General features: G+C 36.0%; 1 protein-coding gene across 2 annotated transcripts in view; it reads left to right on the forward strand.

The window, feature by feature from the left end:
• REV3L (REV3 like, DNA directed polymerase zeta catalytic subunit) overlaps positions 1–26,532 on the forward strand; it is a 195,610-nt gene that overhangs the window by 100,051 nt on the left and 69,027 nt on the right. For both annotated transcript variants that reach the window (XM_024115548.3, XM_024115550.3), the window contains 5 exons: positions 10,539–10,681; positions 11,311–15,478; positions 18,752–19,665; positions 21,811–21,890; positions 23,219–23,344. In XM_024115548.3, the coding sequence (XP_023971316.1) occupies positions 10,539–10,681; positions 11,311–15,478; positions 18,752–19,665; positions 21,811–21,890; positions 23,219–23,344 (5,431 nt within the window). The remainder of the gene's footprint in view (positions 1–10,538; positions 10,682–11,310; positions 15,479–18,751; positions 19,666–21,810; positions 21,891–23,218; positions 23,345–26,532) is intronic.

A 26,532-nucleotide genomic window follows, 5' to 3' on the forward strand; every position in this document is an offset into this window, starting at 1 on the left:
GCTGTGAACATTGGGGTGCATGTATCTTTTTGAAGTAGAGTTTTCTCCAGATGTATGTCCAGGAGTGGGATTGCAGAATCACATGGTAGCTCTATTTTTAGTATTTTAAACCACCTCCATACTGTTCTCCATAGTGGCTGCACCAATCTACATTCCCACCAGTGTGTGTGTGTGTATATATACATATATATATATATATATATATATCCCACATCTTCTTTCTCCATTCATCTGTCGATTGACACTTAGGTGGCTTCCATTGTCTTGGCTATTCTGAATGTGCTGCTGTGAACATTGGGGTGCATGTATCTTTTTGAAGTAGAGTTTTCTCCAGATGTATGTCCAGGAGTGGGATTGCAGAATCACATGGTAGCTCTATTTTTAGTATTTTAAACCACCTCCATACTGTTCTCCATAGTGGCTGCACCAATCTACATTCCCACCAGCAGTGTAGGAGGGTTCCTTTTTCTCCACACCCTCTTCAGCATTTGTTATTTGTAGACTTTTTAATGATGGAAGTTCTGACTGCTGTGAAGTGATACCTCATTGTAGTTTCAATTTGGATTTCTCTAACAATTCGTGATATTGAGCATCTTTTCATGTGCCTGTTGGCCATCTGTATGTCTTCTTTGGAGAAATGTCTGTTTAGGTCTTCTGCTGATTGTTTGATTGGATTGTTTGGTTTTTAAAATTTCTTTTAAAATGTTTATTCCTTTTATTTTATTTTAAATTTATTTATTTATGGCTGCATTGGGTCTTTGTTGCTGCGCATGGGCTTTCTCTAGTTGCGGTGAGTGAGGACTACTGTTTGTTGTGGTGCGTAGGCTTCTCGTTGTGGTGGCTTTTCTTGTTGCAGAGCTCGGGCTCTAGACGTGCAAGCCTCAGTAGTTGTGGCTTGTGGGCTCTAGAGTGCAGGCTCAGTAGTTGTGGAGTGGGCTTAGTTGCTCCAGGGCATGTGGGATATTCCTGGACCAGGGCTCAAACCTGTGTCCCCTGCATTGGCCGGTGGATTCTTAACCCACTGCACCACCAGGGAAGCCCTGTTTTTTTTTTATATTAAGCTGCGTGAGCTGTTTGTATATTTTGGAAATTAAGTCCTTGTTGGTCACATCATTTGCAGATATTTTTCTCCCATTCCATAGGTTGTCTTTTCATTTTGTTTGTGGTTTCCTTTGCTGTGCAAAAGCTTTTAAGTTTAGTTAGGTCCCATTTGTTTATTTTTGTTTTTATTTCCATTACTCTAGGAGATGGATCCAAAAAAATTTTGCTGCAATTTATGTCAAAGACTGTGCTGTCTTTGTTTTCCTCTAGGAGTTTTATAGTATCCAGTCTCACATTCAGGTCTTTGATCCATTTTGAGTTTATTTTTGTAAATGGTGTAGCGAATGTTCTAATTTCATTCTTTTGCATGTAGCTGTCCAATTTTCCCAGCACCACTTGTTGAAGAGACTGTCTTTTCTCTGTTGTATATTCTTGCCTCCTGTGTTGTAGATTAATTGACCTTAAGTGCATGAGTTTATTCTGGACTTTCTGTCCAGTTCCATTGATCTGTGTGTGTGTTTTTGTGCCAGTACCATACTGTTTTGATTACTGTAGTTCTCTGAAGTCAGGGAGCCTGATTCCTCCAGCTCTGTTCTTCCTTCTCAAGATTGTTTGGCTATTTGGGGTCCTTTGTTTTTCTGTACAAATTTTAAAATTTTTTGTTCCAGTTCTATGAAAAATGTTATTGGTAATTTGGTAGGAATTGTATTGAATCTGTAGATTGGTTTGGGTAGTAGGGTCATTTTTAACAACATTGATTCTGTCAATCCAAGAACACAGTGTATTTTTCCAGCTGTTTGTGTCATCCTCAATTTCTTTCATCAGCGTCATAGTTTTTGGAGTACAGGTCTTTTGCCTCCTTAGGTAGGTTTATTCCTAGGTATTTTATTCTTTTTGCTGTGCTGGTAAATGGAGTTGTGTCTTTAATTTCTCTTTCTGATCTTTTTATATATATATAAATTTATTTATTTTATTTATTTTGGGGTCTTCGTTGCTGTGAGTGGGCTTTCTCTAGTTGTGGCAAGCAGGGGCTACTCTTTGTTGCAGTGTGCATGCTTCTCATTGCGGTGGCTTCTCTTGTTGTGCAGCACAGACTCTAGGCATGCGGGCTTCAGTAGTTGTGGCTCACGGGCTCCAGAGCACAGGCTCAGTAGTTGTGGTGCATGGGCTTAGTTGCTCTGCAGCATGTGGGATCTTCCCAGACCAGGGATCAAACCTGTGTCCCCTGCATTGGCAGGCGGATTCTTAACCACTGCGCCACCAGGGAAGTCCTCTCTTTCTGATCTTTCATTGTAAGCGTATAGAAATGCAACAGATTTCTGGTATTAATTTTGTATCCTGCAACTTTACCAAATTCATTGTTGGGCTCTAGTAGTTTTTTGGTGGCATCTTTTGGATTTTGTATGTATAGCATCGTGTCATCTGCAAACAGTGACAGTTTTACTTCCTTTCCAATTTGAATCCCTTTTATTCTTTTTCTTCTCTGGTTGCTGTGCTGGGACTTCCAAAACTATGTTGAATAAAAGTGGCAAGAGTGAGTATCCTTGTCTTGTTCCTGATCTTAGAGGAAATGCTTTCAGCTTTTAACCATTTAGTATGATGTTAGGTGTGGGTTTGTTCTGTATGGCCTTTATTTTGTTGAGGTGTGTTCCCTCTCTGCCAAATTTCTGGAGAGTTTTTATCATAAATGGATGTTGAATTTTATCAAAAGCTTTTTCTGCATCTATTGAGATGATCATCTGATTTTTATTCTTCAGTTGGTTAATATGGTGTATTACATTGATTGATTTGCATATATTGAAAAATCCTTGCATCCCTGGGGTAAATCCCACTTGATCGTGGTGTATGGTATTTAATGTATTGTTGGAGTCAGCTTGCAAGTATTTTATTGAGGATTTTTGCACCTATGTTCATCAGTAATATTGGCCTGTAATTTTCTTTTTATGTGATATCTTTGTCTGGTTTTTGTATCAGGGTGATGGTGGCCTCATAGAATGAGTGTGAAAGCATTCCTTCCTCTGCAGTTTTTTGGAGTATTTTCAGAAGGGTAGGTGTTAACTCTTTTCTAAATGTTAGGTAGAATTCACCAGTGAAGCCATCTGGTCCTGGACTTTTGTTTCCTGGGAGTTTTTAAATTACTGACTCAATTTCAGTACTGGTAATTGGTCTGCTCATATTTTCTATTTTCATTTCTTTCTTTTTAAAAAATATTTATTTATTTATTTAGCTGCGTCAGGTCTTAGTTGTGGCATGCGGGATCTAGTTCCATGACCAGGGATTGAACCTGGGCCCCCTGCGTTGGGAGTGTGGAGTCCCAGCCACTGGACCACCAGGAAAGTCCTTCCATTTCTTTTAAGTTGTCCATTTTATTGGCATGTAGTTTCTTGTAGTAGTCTCTTATGATCCTTTGTATTTCTGTGGTGTCAGTTGTACCTTCTCCTTTTTCATTTCTGATTTTATTGATTTGGGCCCTCTCCCTTTTTCTCTTGATGAATCTGGCTAAAGGTTTATCGATTTTGTTTATCTTTTCAAAGAACCAGCTTCTTAGTTTCATTGATCTTTTCTATTGTTTTTTTAGTCTCTATTTCCTTTATTTCTGCTCTGATCATTATGATTTCTTTCCCTCTACTAACTTCGGGTTTTGTTTGTTCTTCTTTCTCTAGTTAATTTAGGTGTAAGATTAGGTTGTTTATTTGAGGTTTTTCTTATTTCCTGGGGTAAGCTTGTATCGTTATCGTTATAAACTTCTATCCTAGAACTGCTTTTGCTGCATCTCATAAGTTTTGGATTGTAGTATTTACATTTGACTCTAGATATTTTTAGATTTCCTCTTTGACTCATTCAGTGATTCATTAGTTGTTTAGTAGCATATTGTTTAGCCTCTGTATGTTTGTGGTTTTTCAGGTTTTTTTTCTTGTAGTTGTTTTCTAGCCTCATAGTGTTGTGGTTGGGAAAGATGCTTGATATGATTTCAGTTTTCTCAGATTTACCCAGGCTTGCTTTGTGGTCCAGTATGTGATATATCCTTGAAAATGTTCTATGTGCACTTGAGAAGAATGTATATTCTGTTGCTTTTGGATAGAGTGCCCTATATATATCAATTAAGTCCATCTGGTCTAATATGTCACTTAAGACCTGTGTTTCCTTACTGGTTTTCTGTCTGGATGATCTGTCCATTGATGAAAGTGGGGTGTTAAAGTCCCCCACTATTATTCTGTTACTGTCAATTCCTGCTTTTATGCCTGTTAACATCTGCTTTATATTTTGAGGTGCTCCTATGTTGGGTGCATATATATTTGCAATTGTTGTATCTTCTTGGATTGATCCTCTGATCATTATGTAGTGTCCTTCTTTGTCTCTTACAACATCTTTATTTTAAAGTCTATTTTGTCTGATATAAGTATTGTGATTCTGGCTTGCCTTTGATTTCCATTTGTGTGGAATACCTTTTTCCATACCCTCACTTTCAGTCTGTATGTGTCTCTGGATCTGAAGTGAGTCTCTTGTAGGCATCATATATACAGGTCCTGTTTTTGTGTTCATTTAGCCAGTTTGTGTCTTTTGGTTAGAGCGTTTAGTCCGCTTTCATTTAAGGTATTCATTGATATATATGTTCTTATTGCCATTTTGTTAATTGTTTTGGATTTGTTTTTGTAGGTCTTTTTTTCCCCCTTTCTTTTGTTCTCTTGTGATTTGATGACTGTCTTTAGTGTTACATTTGGATTCCTTTTTCTTTTTTGGGTGTATATTATAGTTTTTTTGTTTTGTGTTTACCATGAGGTTTTTGTATAGCAGTCTGTATACATACATGCTTATTTCGAGTTGCTCATCTCTTAATTTCAAATGCATTTTAGATAACACTGTATTTGTACTCTCCTCCCGTTGTGATTACTATTTTTGATATTATATTTTACATATAATTGTTTTATGTATACGTTAACTGCTTATTGTGGATACAGATGATTTTACTACTTTTGTCTTTTAACCTCCCTACTAGCTTTGTGTTTGGATGATTTCCTATCTTTATTGTATGTTTGCCTTTACCAGTGAGCTTTTCCATTTTGTCATTTTCTTTTTTCCAATTGTGGCCTTTTCTGCCTAGAGAAGTTCCTTTAGCATTTGTTGTAAAGTTGGTTTGGTGGTGCTGGCTTTTGCGTGTCTATAAAGCTTTTGATTTCTCCATCAAATCAAGGAACTTTGCTGGGTAGAGTATTCTTGGATGTAGGTTTTTCTCTTTCATCACTTTTAAGTATATTGTGCCACTTCCTTCTGGCCTGCAGAGTTTCTGCTGAAAAATCAGCTGATAGCCTTATGGGAGTACCCTTGTATGTTATTTGTTGTTTTTCCCTTGTTGTTTTTAATATTCTCTCTTTATCTTTAATTTTTGTCAATTTGATTACTGTGTGTCTCAGTGTGTTCCTCCTTGGGTTAATCCTGTTCTCTTCAAATATTTTCTCATGCTCTTGCTCCCTGTCTTCTCCTTCTGGACCCCTATAATGCAAAAATTAGCACTCTTGATGTTGTCCTAGAGGTCTCTTAAACTGTCCTCATGTCTTCTTTTTTTCTTTTTTCTTTTTTCTGTTCAGCAGCAGTGATTTCCAGTACTTTGTCTTCCAGTTCAGTGATCCATTTTTCTTCCTCATTTAGTCCACTGTTGATTCCTTCTTGTGTTTTTTCTTTTCAGTTATTATATTCTTCAATTCTGTTTGATTGCTCTTTATATTTTCTAATTCTTTTTTAAAAACTTCTAATTTCTCATTATCTGCATCCATTCTTCTCCTGAGTTCTTTGATCATCATTACGATCATTACTCTGAACTCTTCCTCAGGTAGATTGCCTATCTCCATGTCACTTAGTTCTTCTTCTGGGGTTTTATCTTTTTCCTTCATGTGAAACATATTCCTCTGTCTTCTCATTTTGTCTAAATTGCTATTTGTATTTTTATGTATGTGGTAGGTTAGTTATGTTTCTCGACCTTGGAGAAGTGGCCCATTGTAGGAGATGTTGTATGCATCCCAGCAGTGCACTCCCCTCTCATCACTCAAGGGCCCAGGTCCAGGTGGTCCCAGGGTAGTGTCTAGTCTGCATTTGCGGACTTGGTCTTGCTTGAAGTTTTCTTGCTTCTGGTGTCTGCCTCCTGGGGTGTGAGGCTGGTCTAGAGGCTTGTACAGGCTTCCTGTTGGGAGGGGCCAGTGCCTGCCCACTGGTGGTTGGAGCTGGGTCTTGACCCTTTGGTGGGCAGGGCTGTGTTTAGCGGCTCTTCTAGAGGTGGCTGTGAGCTCAGGAAGTCCTTATGCAGCCTGTCTGCTGATGGATGGGGCTATGTCCCCACCCACCTTGCTGTTCAGCCTGAGGCGTCCCAGCACTGGAACCTAAAGGCTATTGGGTGGGCCTAGGTCTTGGTGCCAAGATGTCAACCTCTAGGAGAGTTCACACAGATGAATGCTCCCCGATATGTCTGCCACCAGTGCCTGTGTCCCCAGGGTGAGCCACAGCCACCCCCTGCTTCCCCAGGAGACCCTCCCAGACCAGCAGGTAGGTCTGGCCCAGGCTCCTATCAAATTACTGTTTTTGCTCTTGGTCCCAGTGTGTGTGAGATTTTGTGTGCACTGTTTAAGACTGAAGTCTCTATTTCCCCCAATCCTGCGGAGTTTCTGCAATCAAGCCCTGCTGGCGTTCAAAACCAAATGCTCTGGTGACTTCTGTTTCCAATGCCAGACCTCTAGGCTGGGGGAGCTGACATGGGGCTCAAACCTCTCACTCTAATATAATTATTCTCCAGTTTGTGGGTCCCCCACCCAAGGGGTATGGGATTTGATTGTACTGCAAGTCTGCCCCTCATACGCAACTCACTGTGGTTCCTTCTTTATGTCTTTAGTTGTAGGAGATCTTTTCTGGTGGGTTCCTGTCTTTTTCATCAATGATTGTTCTGCAGTTAGTTGTGATTTTGGTATGCTCGTGAGAGGAGGTGAGCTTAGTGTCCTTCTACTCTGCCATCTTGGCCACTCTCCTTGGCAGTGTGTTTTTCTAAATCAGTTTCTTGTGAGCTTGATTGATTTGAGTCTGCCCTTGAGCTGTATGCTCTGTGTGTGGAAAAAAATTGGACCTCTGAGCTTAAAACACTTAGTGTGCCTCTACTTCAAACTTCTGTAGGCAGTACTAAAACTTCTAAAGTCTGTTTTTGAAAGATGAATGAGATTAACCTATATATCATATTTACACATATATGTATTACATATATACATATATAGTATTATAAGTATATATTTAATGTAGCTCTAGTTTCTCAACATTACCTAATATAAAAAAATAAAATTTCTGATACCATCTCCTGTTATCTGAGTTTATATCAGAACCCTCTCTTCTATATTTTCACAGTATGCTCCTACAAAGAATTCCATTTTTATTTTGTGAGTAGGAAATTCCAAACCTGTGAAATATTATTTCATACTTCCTTCCTAGTTTCACATACTCAGTTCCCTTTGCTGTCACAGTGTTAAATCAGTCAAAGACTCAGCTCCTTGACCTTTGAAGACCTAATTTTACCTGAGCCAGACAGAATCAATGTTCTATTTCCTGATAGATTTGACCCTCAACAGTGTCATAAAAATGCCTTTTGCTGATATTTCCTAATCTGTTAAAAAAAAGTGTGGGGGGGTGAAACATACAGTTTCTTGTAGCTATTCTATAATTTTTTTTTGTCAATTTTTTTCTGTATAAACTTTATAAATCTTTTTATGAAATATCCTGTTCAGAAATGCCCCAACCACATCAACATCTTTTGGAGCATAAGCAATCCTAAATGATAATCGACAGTGGTATAAAATGGCTTTGTTCTTGTGTCTCTGGTTTTTATTTCTGTATTGACACCACTTTGCCTTAAACTTCTGGAAGTTTGTAACTTCAGTGTCATATTTAATTTGCTCTCCTTTACACCTCTATTTGTTGTTAAGCCTATCTAGTTTAAGCCTTCATTATTATTTATCTGGAATACTATGAAATCACTTTTTAATTGGTCTGCTTGCTTCCAGTTCTGCTCCCCTATAATAGGAGTGATACTTACGATTATTAAATAAACACTTTGTGGGCACTTAGAGAAGCAGAGAATATCAAGACCCTTCATGAGTTCAAGTCGTGCTCTACTGCCTTTATATTCATTTTAAATATGGTTACTTAGAGAAATGTAGTAATCATATTGAGTCTTAATTTCAGCCAGATATATAACAAAGTCTTACATAGCATCCTTGTGGGTAAGGAGTATCACATGGTAATAGTGACTGATTAGGTGGGTTCACAGAGAACTTGCATGATTTTGCATTCAAAAACCACTTAAATGCTGCTGTGTGCCAAGTTTCATGCTAGATTGAATTCAGATTGTCAGAAACATTGGAGATTGGTAATTCATTGAATGACAAAATATAGATTCGAAAATATCTTGAAACTAAAAAGATGATACCTAATAAAGTGTAGAGTCATAGGTTTTATGTTCAATCAGTCAGCTTCACAAATACAGACTAGATAGACCTATGATTCATTCTGGGCTTAACAATTTCTGTGGGAAGGTCATAAATTTTACTTTATTAAGAGCACAATAAATCTGTAGTGTATTGCCAAAATAGTGAATTTAATTATTGTCTACCAGCTGTACCTGGGGTAACATTTATTATTCTGACAGATTTTGGATTTTATTAGTAAAATAATTATAGCATTTATTGATATATTTAAATCTTGCTGTAATAAATAGGAGCTTCTTTTATATTTTAGCTAAATTTGTTGACTGATATTTTTATTTGATCGTAGCATTTCATGATGCATTTTTCTTACTTCCATTTGTTTTCTTTTTCTTCATTGTTCTTTCATTGTTTTATTTTGATATTGTCCATTTGATTTTTACCTTCAACCTATTATTAGCATTTCTTCTACAGTTTCTTAGATTATACCTGGTTTAGCTATTTATACTTTTATGCCCATATTAAGTAGATACACATTCAAATATGTAACATTCTTATAAAATCACCATCTCCTTGTTCCCAGTGGGGCCAACATGTTTAAAATAATAGGCCTGGTTTATCCCATGATTAATTAATGCTTGTGTGTTCATTGACTGGACCAATTTTGTGAAAACCACCCCCAGGTTAACCTTGGAAAAACAATCCTTAACATTCTATAAATGTATATTAAAGAGAGATTGAATAATAGAAGTATATTGTCTAGAAAAGGAGTCATTTAATTCTATTGATACTTGTATATTGAATATTATATTCCTCCTGAGTACCATATTTTAAGAATACTGAAAAAGGAAAGGAAAGGGAAAGAAGAGGAAGAAAACTAGAAGGATTTGTTAACACTGTCACTTTTAAAGAACAGTAGAAAGAATAATCGGTCTAATTAAAGAGGAATTATGGAACAAATGATAATGCCTTCAAATATTTTAAAGGTTATCATGTGGAACATGGCATAGACCTGCTATATATGGCTACACAGTACAAAGGCAGGAATGAAAGATTTTTGTGTAATATAGGAAGAAAATTACTAACAATCAGAGCCATTAATAACAGAAAAGATTACCCTGTGAGACAGCAAGCCCGTTATGCTGAGAATATAAAAGTGGAGATTGTAGGGTCTGTTAAAAATAAGATTTTTGCATTGGGTAGAAAGCTAGACTAGATGACCTCTAATGACTCTTTCATCTCTTAAGAGTGATTTTAGGACAAATTGTGATTTGGGGAAGGCTTAATGGAAAAACTGTTCCATGTATAATAAAGCAATATTTTCAGATTTTCAAGACAAGTGAAAGAAAAAATTAGGTATGGATAGAAAGTAAGTTTGCCCATCCAGATAGAAGGGAAAGTATCAAGCTAGGATCTAGTGAAAAATTTAAATCAATATGAGATGAAGCTTAAGGAGAGTATCCATCTGGGTTTCACAGTCCATCTGCATTCCTCAGCAACCCTACTTTATAGCCACTGCTGGGATTGACTCAACACCTGTACTGCTTCCTATCCTGTCTCTGATCCCTTTTATTTTCTCTTTTGGCCCTGACCTGAATACCCCCTTGCCTATCTTTTTGTTTATTTTTTCCAACTAATAATGTAGTGATTGTGTATTTATAGACCTCTTAAAATATGCTAGGATGCCACCTTTTTAGAAATTACCAGGTTCTCACCCAAACTGTTATGTGTATATCTAATGATAAGCTGAGGGGGAGAATATAAGGAAGAACATAATTAGATATGATAATCCAGGATATTGTAGAGCTATGAATACAGGAATGATGGTGTCTTCTAGCTCACATGAAGTGGATTATGAAGTCTGTTTACAATAACTTTTGGTAGGGCATGATACCAAAGCAAAGTAAATCTGCTTTTCTTTTTAAAGTTATAATTTTCAGGTCCTGTTTATTCAGTTTTACTATTATAGGATCAGAGTAGGCAAATTGAGTCTGACGTGCTTTTTTCTAACGCTCATACTCACTGGTGAATCTTAATATTCTCTAGATCACTGTGCAGAAATACCCATAGAAGCTCAACAGAAGAAGATGATTCATCTTCAGAAGAAGAAATGGAATGGAGTAATAACAGTTTGCTTCTAGCCAATCTTTCTATACCTCAGTTAGATGGAACTGCAGATGAGAATAGTGGTAAGTAGTCTACTGTATTTCATTATTTAGGGGCAGAAAATATATTTGATTTTGAAAAATATAATCACACTCTACATAGTTGGCTAAGTGAGCCTATGACAGTACTGTTAGATTTTGTCCTTCTGCAGGATGATTTCTTTTGAGAGAATGTAGATATATGATTTTTTCTCATTTCTAAGAGTATAGCATTTACTAATCACTGATTCAGAGCTTTATAAACTTTAATCAGTTTATCATCATAACATTTAAGTAGCATAGGAAACTATAAGAAATATGCTCAGCTTATTTGAAGTGATAATGCAGACATGTTATTTTATGGAAAATTTTGAAGGTGACAGTAGTTTTCCCCTTATTCTCCCAAAAGGCATGAATATTGATATCATCTATTTCTGATCAAAGAAATATGTGTTTAAAATAATGACTACTAATCAAATATAACTGACTCTTGATTTTTTAGATTATGGTATTATCCTAATGATAGGAATGACCTTTTTGTTGAGATAACTGTTTTAAACATACGAATTTAATTTCATATAATTTCTTTCATGGTGATAGTATCATGGTATGGGAAAATATTTTAAAAATTAAAAGAGTGGAAGTGAAATAAATTCTTTTTTCCCCCATTTCAGACAATCCACTGAACAATGAAAATTCTAGAACCCACTCTTCTGTGATTGCAACAAGCAAGCTATCAGTAAAACCTTCCATCTTTCACAAAGATGCTGCTACATTAGAACCCCCATCTTCCGCTAAGATTACCTTTCAGTGTAAACACACAAGTGCCCTTTCTTCCCATGTTTTGAACAAGGAAGATTTAATTGAAGACCTTTCACAGCCAAACAACCTAGAGAAAAGTCTAGATCATTCAGTTGCTTCTTTTACAAATGAAAGCACTTACTCTATGAAATACCCTGGGTCTTTAAGCAGTACCGTCCATTCAGAAAACTCTCATAAAGAGAGTAGTAAGAAAGATGTCCTCCCAGTATCTTCCTGTGAAAGTAGTATTTTTGATTATGAAGAAGATATTCCATCTGTTACAAGACAAGTACCAAGTAGAAAGTATACAAACATTAGAAAAATTGATAAGGATGCCCCTTTTATACATATGAACCGTCACACTAATGAAAATACATTGGGCAAAAATTCTTTCAACTTTTCTGACTTAAATCATTCAAAAAGTAAATTATCCTCTGAAGGAAATGAAAAAGGAAACAGCACAGCTCTGAATAGTTTATTCCCTTCATCATTAACTGAAAATTGTGAATTGCTATCATGCTCAGGGGAGAATAGAACTATGGTGCATTCTCTTGATAGCATTGCTGATGAAAGTGGACTAAATAAACTTAAAATTAGATATGAAGAATTTCAAGAACATAAAACAGAAAAACCAAGCCTCAGCCAGCAAGCAGCACATTATATGTTTTTTCCCAGTGTTGTTCTTTCTAATTGTCTCAGTAGGCCACAAAAACTCTCTCCTGTCACATATAAACTACATCCTGGCAATAAACAGTCCCGGTTAAAAATGAATAAAAAGAAGCTTGTAGGTCATCGAGAGAATTCTGCCGGAACTACTGAGACTGGATCCTCAAAAGATAATTGTATACAAAATAATCCTTGTAATAGTAATTCTGAGAAGGATAACGTATTGGCCAGTGATTTAATTAAGGCCACCCGTGGAGCTTTTGAAAATAAAACATCTACAGACAGTTTTGTAGGCTGTCACTTTGGAGAAGGAGCCTTAGAAACTGAGCAGTCCTTTGGATTGTATGGAAATAAATACACACTTAGAGCCAAACGCAAGGTAAATTATGAGAATGAAGATAGTGAGTCAAGTTTTATAACACACAACTCAAAAATTAGCCTACCTCATCCCATGGAAATTGGTGAAAGTTTAGATGGAACTCTCAAATCTCGAAAACGCAGAAAAATGTCTAAAAAGCTGCCCCCTGTCATCATAAAGTATATTATCATTAATAGATTTAGAGGGAGGAAAAATATGCTTGTAAAGCTAGGAAAAATAGACTCTAAAGAAAAACAAGTAATATTAACAGAAGAAAAAATGGAACTGTATAAAAAGCTTGCACCTTTGAAGGATTTTTGGCCAAAAGTTCCTGACTCCCCTGCAACCAAATATCCTATTTATCCACTAACACCAAAGAAAAGTCACAGAAGAAAATCAAAACATAAGTCTGCTAAGAAAAAAACTGGTAAGCAACAAAGGACAAATAGTGAAAATATTAAAAGAACTTTGTCTTTCAGGAAAAAACGGTCACATGCTATTCTTTCTCCTCCCTCACCATCTTATAATGCTGAAACCGAAGACTGTGACTTAAATTATAGTGATGTTATGTCTAAACTAGGTTTTCTTTCTGAGAGAAGCACAAGTCCCATAAACTCTTCTCCACCTCGCTGCTGGTCTCCCACAGATCCAAGAGCTGAAGAAATTATGGCTGCTGCCAATAAAGAAGCAATGCTTTTTAAGGGTCCTAATGCATATAATAGCAAGACTGTTAATTCCCGTATAGGAAAAAATAGTCGAGCAAGAACGCAGGTTAAGAAATCAAAAACAAAGCTTGTTAATCCCTCTGTAGTTACTAAGAAAAGGAACAAGCGAAATCAGACAAATAAACTAGTAGATGATGGAAAAAAGAAACCAAGAGCAAAACAGAAACAAAAAGTAAATGAGAAAACTACACCAAGAAAGCACATAACACTAAAAGATGAAAAACTAAAATCTCAAGCTGGTGCTGAAGTTAAGTTTGTGCTGAAACATCAGAATGTGTCTGAGACCTCAAATAGTTCTGGAGGCTCTCAACTACTTTTTAAACAGAAAGATGTGTCACTAATGGGCTCTGCTATAGATCATCCCCTTTCTGCTCCTCTCCCCACTGGAATTCATGCACAACAGAATTTATCTGGCTGCTTTTCTTCTTTCCTAGAAAGCAAGAAGCCTGTAGATTTGCAAGCATTCCCCAGTCCACAAGATGATTTGCATTCATCAGTTGTTTGTAGTTCTTTGGGACCTGGAATCTCAAAAATTAATGTTCAGCGGTCTCATAATCCAAATGCTATGTTTACTCTAAAAGAATCAACCTTGATTCAAAAAAATATATTTGACCTTTCAAACCATTTGTCTCAGGTAGCACAGAATACACAGATGTCTTCTGGTATCATGTCTCCAAAGATAGAAGAGAGTGCAAATGTACAAAAAAACTATTTGTCGTCTCTTGGAAAGTTAAATGAATATCGTAATTCCGTAGAATCAAAGCCAGACCAGACGTATGCCCCTAATTTTTTGCATTGCAAAGACAGTCAGCAGCAGATTGTGTGCATGGCAGAACAGTCAAAGCACAGTGAAATTTGTTCTCCAGGAAAAGCAGCTTCAGAGGAGAGTCAGATGCCTAATAATTGCTTTGTAACTTCCTTGAGAAGCCCAATCAAACAAATAACATGGGAGCAAAAACAAAGGGGCTTTATTTTAGATATGTCAAATTTTAAACCTGAAAGGGTAAAGCAAAGGTCATTGTCAGAAGCAATTTCACAAACCAAAGCCCTTTCTCAGTGTAGAAATCGAAATGTGTCAACACCTTCAACGTTTGGTGAAGGACAGTCTGGACTGGCGGTTCTAAAAGAATTGTTAAAGAAAAGACAGCAGAAAGCACAGAATGCAAATAGTATGCAAGACCCATTATCTAATAAACAGCAACCAAACAAAAATATCTCTCGTTCCCTTGAGCATAACAAATCAATTAAACGAACACGATCAGTAACATCTCCAAGAAAACCTCGAACTCCCAGAAGTACAAAACCTAAAGAAAAAATTCCCAAACTTCTTAAAGTAGACTCTCTAAATTTACCAACCTCTGGCCAGTTGGATAACTCTCTATCGGATGATAGTCCCATCTTTTTTTCAGATCCAGGATTTGAAAGTTGTTATTCACTTGAAGATAGCTTGTCTCCTGAACATAATTATAATTTTGATATTAATACAATAGGTCAAACTGGATTTTGTAGCTTTTATTCTGGAAGTCAGTTTGTCCCAGCTGATCAGAATTTGCCTCAAAAGTTCCTAAGTGATGCAGTTCAGGATCTTTTCCCAGGACAAACTGTAGAAAAAAATGAATTTTTAAGTCATGATAACCAGAAGTGTGATGAAGACAAACATCATGCCTCAGACTCAACCTCATGGATTAGATCTGGTACTCTAAGTCCTGAATTATTTGAGAAATCATCCATAGATAGCAATGAGAATCATCACCACAATCAATGGAAAAATACCTTTCATCCTCTAACAACTCGGCCTAATTCAATAATGGAGTCTTTCTGTGTCCAGCAGTCAGAGGACTGTCTAAATGAAAAATCTAGATTGAATAGGAGTTCAGTAAGCAAAGAAGTGTTTCTTAGCCTTTCACAGCCAGGCAATTCAGACTGGATTCAAAGTCATGCCAGAAAAGAAATGGGACAGTCTCTTGATGCAATCAATACCTCTTTTACTACAATACTATCCTCCCCTGATGGTGAACTTGTAGATGCAGCCTCTGAAGATTTAGAATTGTATGTTTCAAGAAACAATGATATGTTGACACCAACTCCTGATAGTTCACCAAGGTCTACCAGCTCTCCCTCACAATCTAAAAATGGCAGTTTCACCCCTCGAACTGCTCACATTCTGAAACCACTTATGTCCCCACCAAGTAGGGAAGAAATTATGGCAACTTTGTTGGATCATGACCTTTCAGAAACTATTTACCAGGAACCATTTTGCAGTAATCCTTCTGATGTACCAGAAAAACCCAGGTAATCAGAATTATTTTTTCCCCTTGGGTCACTCTGAATAATTATAATGTATGTAACAACATTTGGTACCTGACTACTACTTTTTTGGCTGTGATACTGTATTTGTAAGTATATCATTGTGAAAACAGTTTATAATTATGGACATATTAAGAAAATTCACAAACTAGCTGGACGGTTGCACCTAGAGAAATTTATTTAAGTTGATCAGTGTTGGTCTTGGATCTCCTATTATTTTGCACTGCGTCAATGTTAAGGATTAGAGGCTCACTATGACATGATGCCAAATTAAGGATGTCATAATACGTAATACATAATACTTATAAAAGTATTATAATTATTTTAAAGATGGTATTTATTTCTAAAATGGTAAACTTCCATAATTTTAAAAACTTCATTTTTTTAAAGTGTTTGAAAATAAGCATACATATGTTTTAAATACTCTTATGATATATCTCTAAATGAAGATTAAGTTGTTTCTGTTACATACCACTCTCTTTTCATGTTGCCAACATCTTCAATCATATTGTTACTATTGTTAGTTTGTATAGTTATTAGGGGTGCAATATGGATTTTGGTTCCCCTTATCTCTTCTTTCTTTTAAGAATCTTTTCAGAGAAGTGGTAAACAGAGAGACATGCGCACACGCGCACACACACACACACACACGGCCAATAGCAAAATCTGAAGGAATCACAGCACTGGCCTATTTGTAAACCAGTAGTTAAGTAGGTATCCTGTCCTGCCTGCTTCATCAAGATAGAACATATCTGATAAGAGCTAAGTTGGGGAACATGGCTTAATCCAGGAAGTTTAAGTGATGGCTTTTGGCCCTGCCCATGTGTCTTTGATCCCTTTTCCTAATCAGTTGCAGAGAGAGGCAGTTCATTTCAGACATCCAGTCAGAAGCAGAGAAGAATGGCTAGGACTGCTGAGGCAGACCCTGCTTAGTCTAAATGATGGAAAGAGATATGAAGTGCCAACTAAGGCAAGAGGCCACCCTGCATGTATGCACTGACCTTGAGCACCACCATGCTCCTGACCCTAGTGAAAGAGACAGTGAGTGCTGGGCTTTTTACCTGAAGATTGGCAGTAATTTCTGCAGGAGTCCATTTAAGAAAGGGGTGAGAAAAAGTCATCAGAAATACAGAGTAGAAGAAGTTCCCTCCTCTAAGGACTTGAAGTGAAGGGCAGAAAATACCTCCCCCTACCTTACCCCCGCACTTCCTAAAACATAGTTTTGCTGTTCTGTTTTGCCCAGTACCCACATGTGGCCCTTTAACATGAATGGAACTCTTTCTTTTTATTTTACTGCCAGAATATATGAATATATAATCCTTAGACATTAGTTTCCATTATTTTGGAGGCTTTGACTTTACCAGTAGTGATTATGGTATATTTTTTCATTGATCTATATTTTCTTCCTCAGCCTTACACATCTTTTTAATTCCCAGTTAATTTATCATGTGCTAGTCATTTACTTTGTGTTGCTATTAGTTGTTGTCCAACTTTGACACTTGTTCTGCAGCTGAAATAAAAGGATGATAGTCATGATATTTGAAAAACAATCTTTTTTTTAAAATTAAAAACTGTGTATTCACTGTAGAAAATTTAGGAAGTATAAAAGAAGAAATAAAAATTACACCATTTCTCTACCTAGTAACAACCACTATTAATATTTTAATGTGTTTTCTTACTTTTTAAAGTATAGCTTTTATTTTGTTTTATGAAATGTTCTTATTGTAGTCACATTATTGCATTGAAATTGATTCACTTACCATTATAATGTAAACATTTTCTAAATTTGAGTCTCTTGAAGCATCATTTTAATAGCTGCATAATATTCTATCATGTGATTATTACTGGACAGAAAGGTTGTTCTCTGTTTTGCTACTATACATAATTATGTGATTAGTATCTTCTTCATAAAGCATTTCTTCTATTTTGGAATTTTTACTTACAGCTCTCAAAGTAGGATTACTGAAAAATTTAAGGCTCTTCATATATATTAATTACAACATGAGCTGTAGCAATTAGCATGCTGCTGACAGTATTCAAGAAAGCTGAACTTACCACACCTCAGCAATTTTTGCTGTTTTTTACTTCATTATGATCTCTGTATTATTAATAGAGTTGGGTATAGTCACATGACGTGTACTCATTTCCTTCAATAGCAATAATCCTTCCAATTTTTCATAAAGCTGCAAGGTGGGTGTTGGGAAGGTGTTAGATCCTGATTATGGAGTTAAATAGTAGGGGCCAAAATCTTTCCATGTAAAGGGGAAAAGGAAATGTGGTAACTCTGGTGCTGCTCCTTCAGCTTCAGTCAGAAAACAAGAATTCAGTTCATTGAGTTTTATCTAGAGAATGACCAGGTCATTTGGGAAATCATGCCCTATGAGAAGTAACTGAAGAAACTAAGAACTATCTTCATATCCATGAAAGAGATACCATGAAGAAGAAAAAGTAGAGTTATTTTATGTCGCTGCAGAAGGCAGAAGTAGTACCAATAGATATGTTAGAGAAGGAGAGAGGTTTAGCTTAATATTTATAACAACTGTTGGAAACTAAACCAGGTTACCTTTTAATTAGTGATTCCTTACACATACATTAGTAGCACTTAAATTATGTGGGCTCTGCCAACTCCTAAGTTCTTATGTTAGTATTAAACCTTGTCATGTAAAGGGAAGAAAGAATTATGGTAGTTTACCTCAACTGTATATAATTTTTGGTAATATTTAAGGGAATTTGGTAGGGTACAAAGATTTGTTTGAACTGACTGGCTTTGCTGAACTACTATGTACAGAGAGTAGAGAATGTAGAAAGAGGCTATAGATAAAATCCAGGGATATAGTCTCAGATGATAAACTGTTCCATTGTTTTTATCCTTATGTGGTGACAGTGGAAAATTATTTAAGATCAGTAGAAGAAAGGAATCTGATGAGTTTGTACCATCTCCTTGAAGAAAAGAAGGCTTCATTGGACACTTCAGACAAAAAAAATACCTTCTTTCCCCGGTATTGATGATACCTTCCAAAGGAAATTAATTTAGTAGTCATATACCTGTGAGGAAAAGCATATTGAGACTAAAGATAGAGTGTACCTGCATAAAATGTGTGTGTTGGAGGGGGTGGGTAGGGTGTGGAAAGGGAAGAAAGAGGTGGGCATTTTTAAGACTCCAAAAGGAACTTTTAAAAATTTCTAGGTTAAGGAGCTAAATATTTTGGTAATTGCTCTTTGAGGCAAAACTGTTGTTCTAAAATATGTTGTTTATAGGGAGATCGGTGGACGGCTTCTCATGGTAGAAACACGACTTCCAAATGATCTGGCTGAGTTTGAGGGAGACTTTTCCTTGGAAGGACTTCGTCTATGGAAAACAGCATTCTCCGCAATGACTCAAAATCCAAGACCTGGGTCACCCCCTCACAATGGCCAAGCAATTGTCAATAAAGGGTCAAGTAATAGCCATAAAATGGTTGAAGATAAAAAAATTGTGATTATGCCTTGCAAATGTGCCCCAAGTCGACAACTGGTTCACGCATGGCTTCAAGCCAAAGAAGAATATGAACGTTCCAAGAAACTGTCTAAAACGGAGCCAACTGGAGTTGTAAAATCTGATGACAACTTCAGCTCCTCAGTTAATCCAGATGACAAACCTGTAGTGCCTCCAAAAATGGATACAACTGCACACATACTCCCCATTACAGCACATACCAAGGAAGATGTTGATAATTCTCAGATTGCTTTACAAGCACCAACCACAGAATGCAGTCGAACTGCAAGTGAAAGTCAGATGCTGCCACTACTTGCTTCTGCAGATGATGCTGAGAAAGAAGAGGATGATGATGATGACTATTGTGTTGGTTATAGCTCCCCTGATTCTCCAGTGATTCCTCCTTGGCAAGAAGCAACATCACCAGATTCCAAAACATTAAATGGAGGTGACAGACCCTCATCACTAGTAGAGGACCTACATTCTCTGACTATTGAGAACTTCTTAAAGCCTGTAAAAGATGGTATACAGACAAGCCCCAGCAGTGAGCCTCAGGAACCTCTAGTGATATCCCCAATTAATGTTAGGACAAGAACTGGGATACGTGAATCACTTTGCCTTCATAGTACACCAATCATACAGAGAAAACTTGTGGAAAGGCTTCCTGAGGCAACTGGCCTTAGCCCTTTGTCAACAGGTAAGTTTACAAGTAACAGAAAGCCTCCATAAAGCTTTTCAAATATTACAAATGAAAGCAGCTTTAGACTAATGAAAATCAGAGCTTTGTAAATGAAATTTTAGCTCAGCTAATGAGAGATTATTGTTATTTTATCATGTCTTGGAAAGACATCACATGGAAACTTTTTTATCTTTCTGCTGTGAAATATACTTACATCTACTTCCATCCTATCTTCTTGCCTTCTCGGTAAAATATAGGAGCCCTCTCAGAAACCTTACCTCTTCTCAACTTGATTTTTCCCTTTGGCTTTGATATATACCCAAATCTCTCCCACCCTTTGAAATAGAAAAAAAAAACAAACACCTGCCTTGACCTTACATCTGCCGGCTTCTGCTCTTTTTTCTCTGCTTCTCTCCTTTAAAGCCAAATTTCTTAAAAGATTTCTCCAATTTGACAACTCTATTTCTTCTACTCATTTCTCAACCCACTCCAAACTGGATTGTGCCCCCATCATCCCACCAGTATGGCTCTTGTAAAGATTCTTTATAACCTTCAGGTTGCTAAAGCTAATGGATGTTTTTCAGTCTTCCTATCACATGCCCTCTAAGCAGCCATTGTCCTGCTGACCACACCTTCCTTCTTTGAGTTTCTTCTCCCCTTAGCTTTCCCCTACTCCTCTGTTTCTTCCTACTTGCTTTCCTTTGAAGCTTATCTCACATTCTCAGTTATTATCTGAATGTTGGAGTTTATTAAGGCTTAGCCTTAATCTTTCTCTCTCTATGTTCTCTCCCTCAATGACCTAATTCCTGCCCACAGGATTACTATAGTTAACACAAATTTAAATGTCCAGTTCAGAACCCTCTTTTAAGCTCCAGAACACTATATCCAGCTGCCTTTGGCATTTCTACTTGAATGCTCAAAGCCACCACAAGGTCAGTATTTTTTAAACTTAATTTATGATCTCACTACATTCATTCACCACCAACCACATTGCACACTTTATGCACACACATACATGCCTGCACATTGAAAACCATTGGTCCTCTTTCATTTTTCCTTATTTCAATGAATAGTACCACCATTTCTCTGTCACTGAGTTACACAGGTCAGAAACAAGGGATTTAGTTATTATACCTGATTGGCTTACTGCCCATCCTGTGGTTTCCACACTTCTTTGTTTTCTAAATTACCCAGATCTCTCTCTACCTCTGTCTCTGCCACTACCAAGCCCTCATCTCTCACCTGAGCTTCTACCCTAGCTTTCTTATTCACCCTCACCAATCTCCAGGTTGTTTTTTTTTTATATAGAATGAATTTAAATTTATTTATTTATTTATTTATTTATTTTTGGCTGTGTTGGGTGTTTGTTTCTGTGCGAGGGCTTTCTCCAGTTGCAGCGAGCGGGGACCACTCTTCATCGCGGTGCGCGGCCTCTCACTATCGCAGCCTCTCTTGTTGCGGAGCACGGGCTCCAGACGCACAGGCTCAGTAGTTGTGGCTCACGGGCCTAGTTGCTCCACGGCATATGGGATCTTCCCAGACCAGGGCTCGAACCCGTGTCCCCTGCATTGGCAGGCAGATTCTCAACCACTGTGCCACCAGGGAAGCCCTCCAGATTTTTTTGCTCAGTAATCAGGGAAAATCCACACTGTTCCTAGTTAATTCCTACTCTTTCTCCTGATTTTAGCTCAAAAAAGCCTTCCTAATCTCCCTGGCTAAAAATGCCCAATTATATTCCCCTTTGTTGTACTTACCCCAGTTATAATTTTATTTTTCTGTGTGTATTGATATTTGATGAATGTCTGATTTTCTCTCTAGACCCCACAAGGGTAGATACTGTCTTTTCCTCCTCATCATAAATACTTGATAAATCAGTGAATAAATGGATTAAGTGATTCCCTAGGATAATAACTTAGGTATAAAAATCAATAATTAAAGTCTAAATGTTATTAAATAATACCAATTTTAAAAGTTAGTGTGGGGGACACAGGTTTGAATTAGTTTCATTTTTAAATTATGAGGTCTTTGTGAGAAATTTATAGGACAATACTCATGAATGGTACCTAAGAGTTTGGGACAACAACAATAAGAAAACAAACAAAAAAACCCCACAGAAGCAGGCAATTTTGATATGCATGTTAAATATAAAATTTCTTTCTACAGAACCAAAAACCCAGAAATTGAGTCATAAGAAAGGAAGTAACACTGACGCTTCTAGAAGAGTACTCTTAACACAAGCAAAGGTAACTATGCTAAACATATTTAAAGATCAGTGGATTAGATCCATTCTTATTCTTAGATTTCAGTTAGATAATTGATAACTGTGTATCTCAATTTTTTAATAATTTTACTATATTTTTGCATCATTTTATTTACATATCTTTGAGACAACAAGAAATTGCCTAATTTTTTTTAAAGTTTTTTTTTGTTGTTGGGATCTAAAAGATTCTTATATGTAAATACAAATATTACAGAGAAAGTGAATATGATAGCCAAAATGTGGATTATGAGGATACAAATACATTAACTGATTACTGGCAAAATCAGAACAATCCAATGACAGCAGAGCTCAAGTAAGTGATTTTTGATCCCACCAAAAATATATCCTTTTTCTTGGTTTATTCCTTTTTTCTCAAATATAACATTATTGATTTTTCAGTTCATTTTACTAAGTAGCAAAGGAAAGCAACATTATTTACTACTGAAACTCTGAAAAATCATAAATGTCTTTATTCAAATACTAAAAATTGTGGTAATACTTAACCTAGAAATATATGGTTGTGTGAAAAAAGTATACATTAGACATGTATCCTTAGAAATATATGATAGTGATCACTTCTGTATTGGTCACTTCTCATAAATATCATTAACTACATAAAATATATTTTAGTATTTTTATTTTGAGATTACAAATGCTTTTTAAAACTTTCATTTTTAAATCAGTATTATTGAATTACAAGTCATATATATTAAAAACAAGTACGAGTGTATTGTGAACATAAATCAACACTTTGGGGAAAATCGTTAATGGATGTGGAAATCAGAAAAAAATATTTTTTAAAAAAATAGATTCTGTTCTTTCTAAACCCTTGAAAATTGTTTATGCTTTAGTTTATCTTTCAGATACATGTTGTATTAGGGTAAAATAAAAATCCACAATTTCAAATCATCTTTAAACTTTAGCCAAACTAGTTGCAAATACATTGCTTGCTTGCTTGTCATACTTCCAAGAAAGGTCAAGATAAATGTCCATGTGGTAAAATGTCAACTCCCTACAAGACTATTATTTTCAATATTTTGGGTTTGTAAACTCAAAAATCAATTTATGGTTGGCTTACAGATTATATCAGATATTTCTACATATATACAGATCTAGTACCTTGAATTACTAGCCTGAAAAAAAAATGCTAATAAAATACTTAAGTTTCTTCTTGGATCTAAAGAGATGATGCTAGTTTATCGTGTGTTACTAAGTACATAAAGTATGTTGTCTAAGCAGAAATAAGTAATCAAAAGAAAGGAAATAATTGCTCATTTATCTTTTTCTGGCTCTGTGTTTTTTTTTTAATAGAATCAATGTGCAGCAGTAAATACTCCAAAGAAAGACACTTCCCAGATTGATGGACCATCTTTAAACAATACTTACGGTTTCAAAGTCAGCGTACAAAACTTACAGGAGGCAAAAGCTTTACATGAGGTAAAACGGTAACAGTAAGGACACATGCACTTTAACTCTTACGTTTTATTCTGTGGTACAAGTACAGAAACTTTTTACTGACAGAGGAATACACTGAACTCTATACATGTTAATCTTTATTTTGTTCTTATTATCCTTTCTATTTTATATATTTATATAAAACAGAGAAACTTTAAAAATAGTCATCAGTTATTGAGACTGCTTTGTGGTTTCACAAAACTTATACCTGAAATTTAAAAAGAAGCTAAAATTAGAAAAGGTTTTTTAGCTATTGGAAACCCTGTATGTTACTCTGGGATTATATTATATCCCATCCCAAATATGATGTCTACTTGTATTTTCTATTTGGTTGGCTCAGTGGATTAGTGCTTGCTACAGTTCATTTGTTCACATAATCTTTATAACTCAGTTACCTTCACAGCACAGACTGTATGCAAAGACTAGGAAGCTGTCTTGTAAAAATGTACATTCTCACTGGGGAATATGTATGAATGGTTCACTGTAAATTTATCTGTATTAAAGAAAACACAACAGTAACATATGTGACTGGCAGTGAGGTGAAAATTAGAATATATTTTAATTGTTTATACCTGTGCTGTCAGTATGGTAGCCACTAGCTACGTGGCTATTGAGAATTTTAAATTTGGCTTATACATCTAGGAATGGAATTTTAAATTTCGTTTAATTTTAACTAATTTGTTTCCATTAAAAATTTTGCAACCTCATTGAGATGTGCTATAAATGTAAAATGCATACTGCTTTCAAAGACTTACTAGGAAAATAGAATATAAAGTATCTTATCAGTAATTTTTTATATTGATTACATGTTGAAAGGGTATTTTTTGATGTATTGGATTAAATGAAAATATTTTAAAATTAATTTAACCTGTTTTTACCTTTTTTTAACGTGACAACTAGAAAATTTAAAATTATGTATGTGACTTTCATGATACTTCTTTTGGTCAGTGCTGGTTTATACACTTGTTTTATGTTTTTGCCCTTATAGCAGAGAATTTGATTCTTTTGTTGGTTTTTTGGTCTCAAGTCAGTTCTGTCTTCTAAGAATTGGATGAGTAGACTAAGAGGAAAATTTAAATATTGTCTTCATTTTTACCCTAAATTTGAACTAAGAATTGTACTTTTGAGAATTAGATTGGAACATAGTCTAACTCCCTCATTGTTTATTTGTACATTTTTTCATTCAACAGCATTCATTTAGTTCCTGTTTTATACCTGGCCTTGTACTCTCCCCTGAAGCCCAGATAAATTAAGTAACAAACTCAGGAATATTTATCTTATCAAGTACACACCCAAAATTTGAAATTTAAAATACTTTGTTAAAAAATATTTATTAAAGCAAATTTGACAGACCTTAACAAAAAGACTTGTTACATTTGATTTTTCTGTTATTATTTGAAAAACATATTTTTCTTCCAGTACTGTTATTTTATTCTACGTAACCCTGTTTCAGAATCCTGAGCCTTCTTGAAGTTAAAATCACTTTGGGTATCCAGCAGGTTGCTCATAGCTTCCCATCACATGCTTCCTTCATCTCAAGGCACACTCCAAATAGCCACCTGGTGGTCAAATAGGGAATGAAGCAAAAAAATATCTACTATACTCTATTCCATTTTCTACAAAATTGTGCTCACAGCATTTTTTCCTGTTTCCCGTTACCCTGGGCTAATCTCTCTCTCACTTCTGCATATAAATACTCATTTCAGAAGAGAAAATTTGCAATCGTTGCCCTTTCTTTTTTTTTTTTTTAACGTCTTTATTGGAATATAATTGCTTTACAACGTTGTGTTAGTTTCTACTGTATAACAAAGTGAATCAGCTATATGCATACGTATATCCCCATATCCCCTCCCTCTTGCGTCTCCCTCCCACTCTCCTTATCCCAACCCTCTAGGTGGTTGCAAAGCATGAGCTGATCTCCCTGTCCTATGCAGCTGCTTCCCACTAGCTATCTATTTTACATTTGGTAGTGTATAGATGTCTTTGTTACTCTCTCAATTCACCCCAGCTTACCCTTCCCCCTCCTTGTGTCCTGAAGTCCATTCTCTATGTCTATGTCTTTATTCCTGTCCTGCCCCCAGGTTCTTCAGAAGCTTTTTTTTTTTTTTTTTTTTTTTTTTTTAGATTCCATATATATGTGTTAGCATATGGTATTTCTTTTTCTCATTATGACTTACTTCACTCTCAAGGGATTGAAATTGATTCTTGCAGTTTTCTCATGAGAGAAAAGCTCTCATATTTTTGAAGAAAGTAGTCAGTGTACACTAGAGAAGCAGGCTTCAATTACTTTGCACATTGCCGTTCTAAATGAGCAAGCTTTAGGAGGGCCCTGCAGACACCACAAAAATGTTCCCCAAGTGCAAAAGCATAAAAACATAACCGCCTTGCTGTGGATGTTGCCCTATAAAACTTAACACAGGACTCCTAAGGAAAAAAAGCAGATTGAGAGCCGATTCAGGAGTTACATAATTAGTGAGCAATTGCAGATTAATCCTTTGTCAGTTGCTTCATTTGCAAATATTTTCTCCCATTCTGAGGGTTGTCTTTTTGTCTTTTTTATGGTTTCCTTTGCTATGCAAAAGCTTTTAGTTTCATTAGGGCCCATTTGTTTATTTTTTTTTTCCATTTCTCTAGGAGGTGGATCAAAAGGGATCTTGCTGTGATTTATGTCATAGAGTGTTCTGCCTGTGTTTTCCTCTAAGAGTTTTATAGTGTCTGGCCTTACATTTAGGTCTTTAATCCATTTTGAGTTTATTTTTGTGTATGGTGTTAGGAAGTGTTCTAATTTCATTCTTTTACATGTAGCTGTCCAGTTTTCCCAGCAGCACTTACTGAAGAGGCTTTCTTTTCTCCATTGTATACTCTCGCCTCCTTTATCAAAGATAAGGTGATCATATGTGCGTGGGTTTATCTCTGGGCTTGCTGTCCTGTTCCATTGATCTATTTTCTGTTTTTGTGCCAGTACCATACTATCTTGATTACTGTAGCTTTGTAATATAGTCTGAAGTCCAGGAGCCTGATTCCTCCAGCTCTGTTTTTCTTTCTCAAGATTGCTTTGGCTATTCGGGGTCTTTTGTGTTTCCATACAAATTGTGCAATTTTTTGTTCTAGTTCTGTGAAAAATGCCAGTGGTAGTTTGATAGGGATTGCATTGAATCTGTAGAATGCTT

The sequence above is a fragment of the Physeter macrocephalus genome, chromosome 10, assembly GCF_002837175.3.
Source record: "Physeter macrocephalus isolate SW-GA chromosome 10, ASM283717v5, whole genome shotgun sequence".
Classification (NCBI taxonomy): Eukaryota; Metazoa; Chordata; class Mammalia; order Artiodactyla; family Physeteridae; genus Physeter; species Physeter macrocephalus.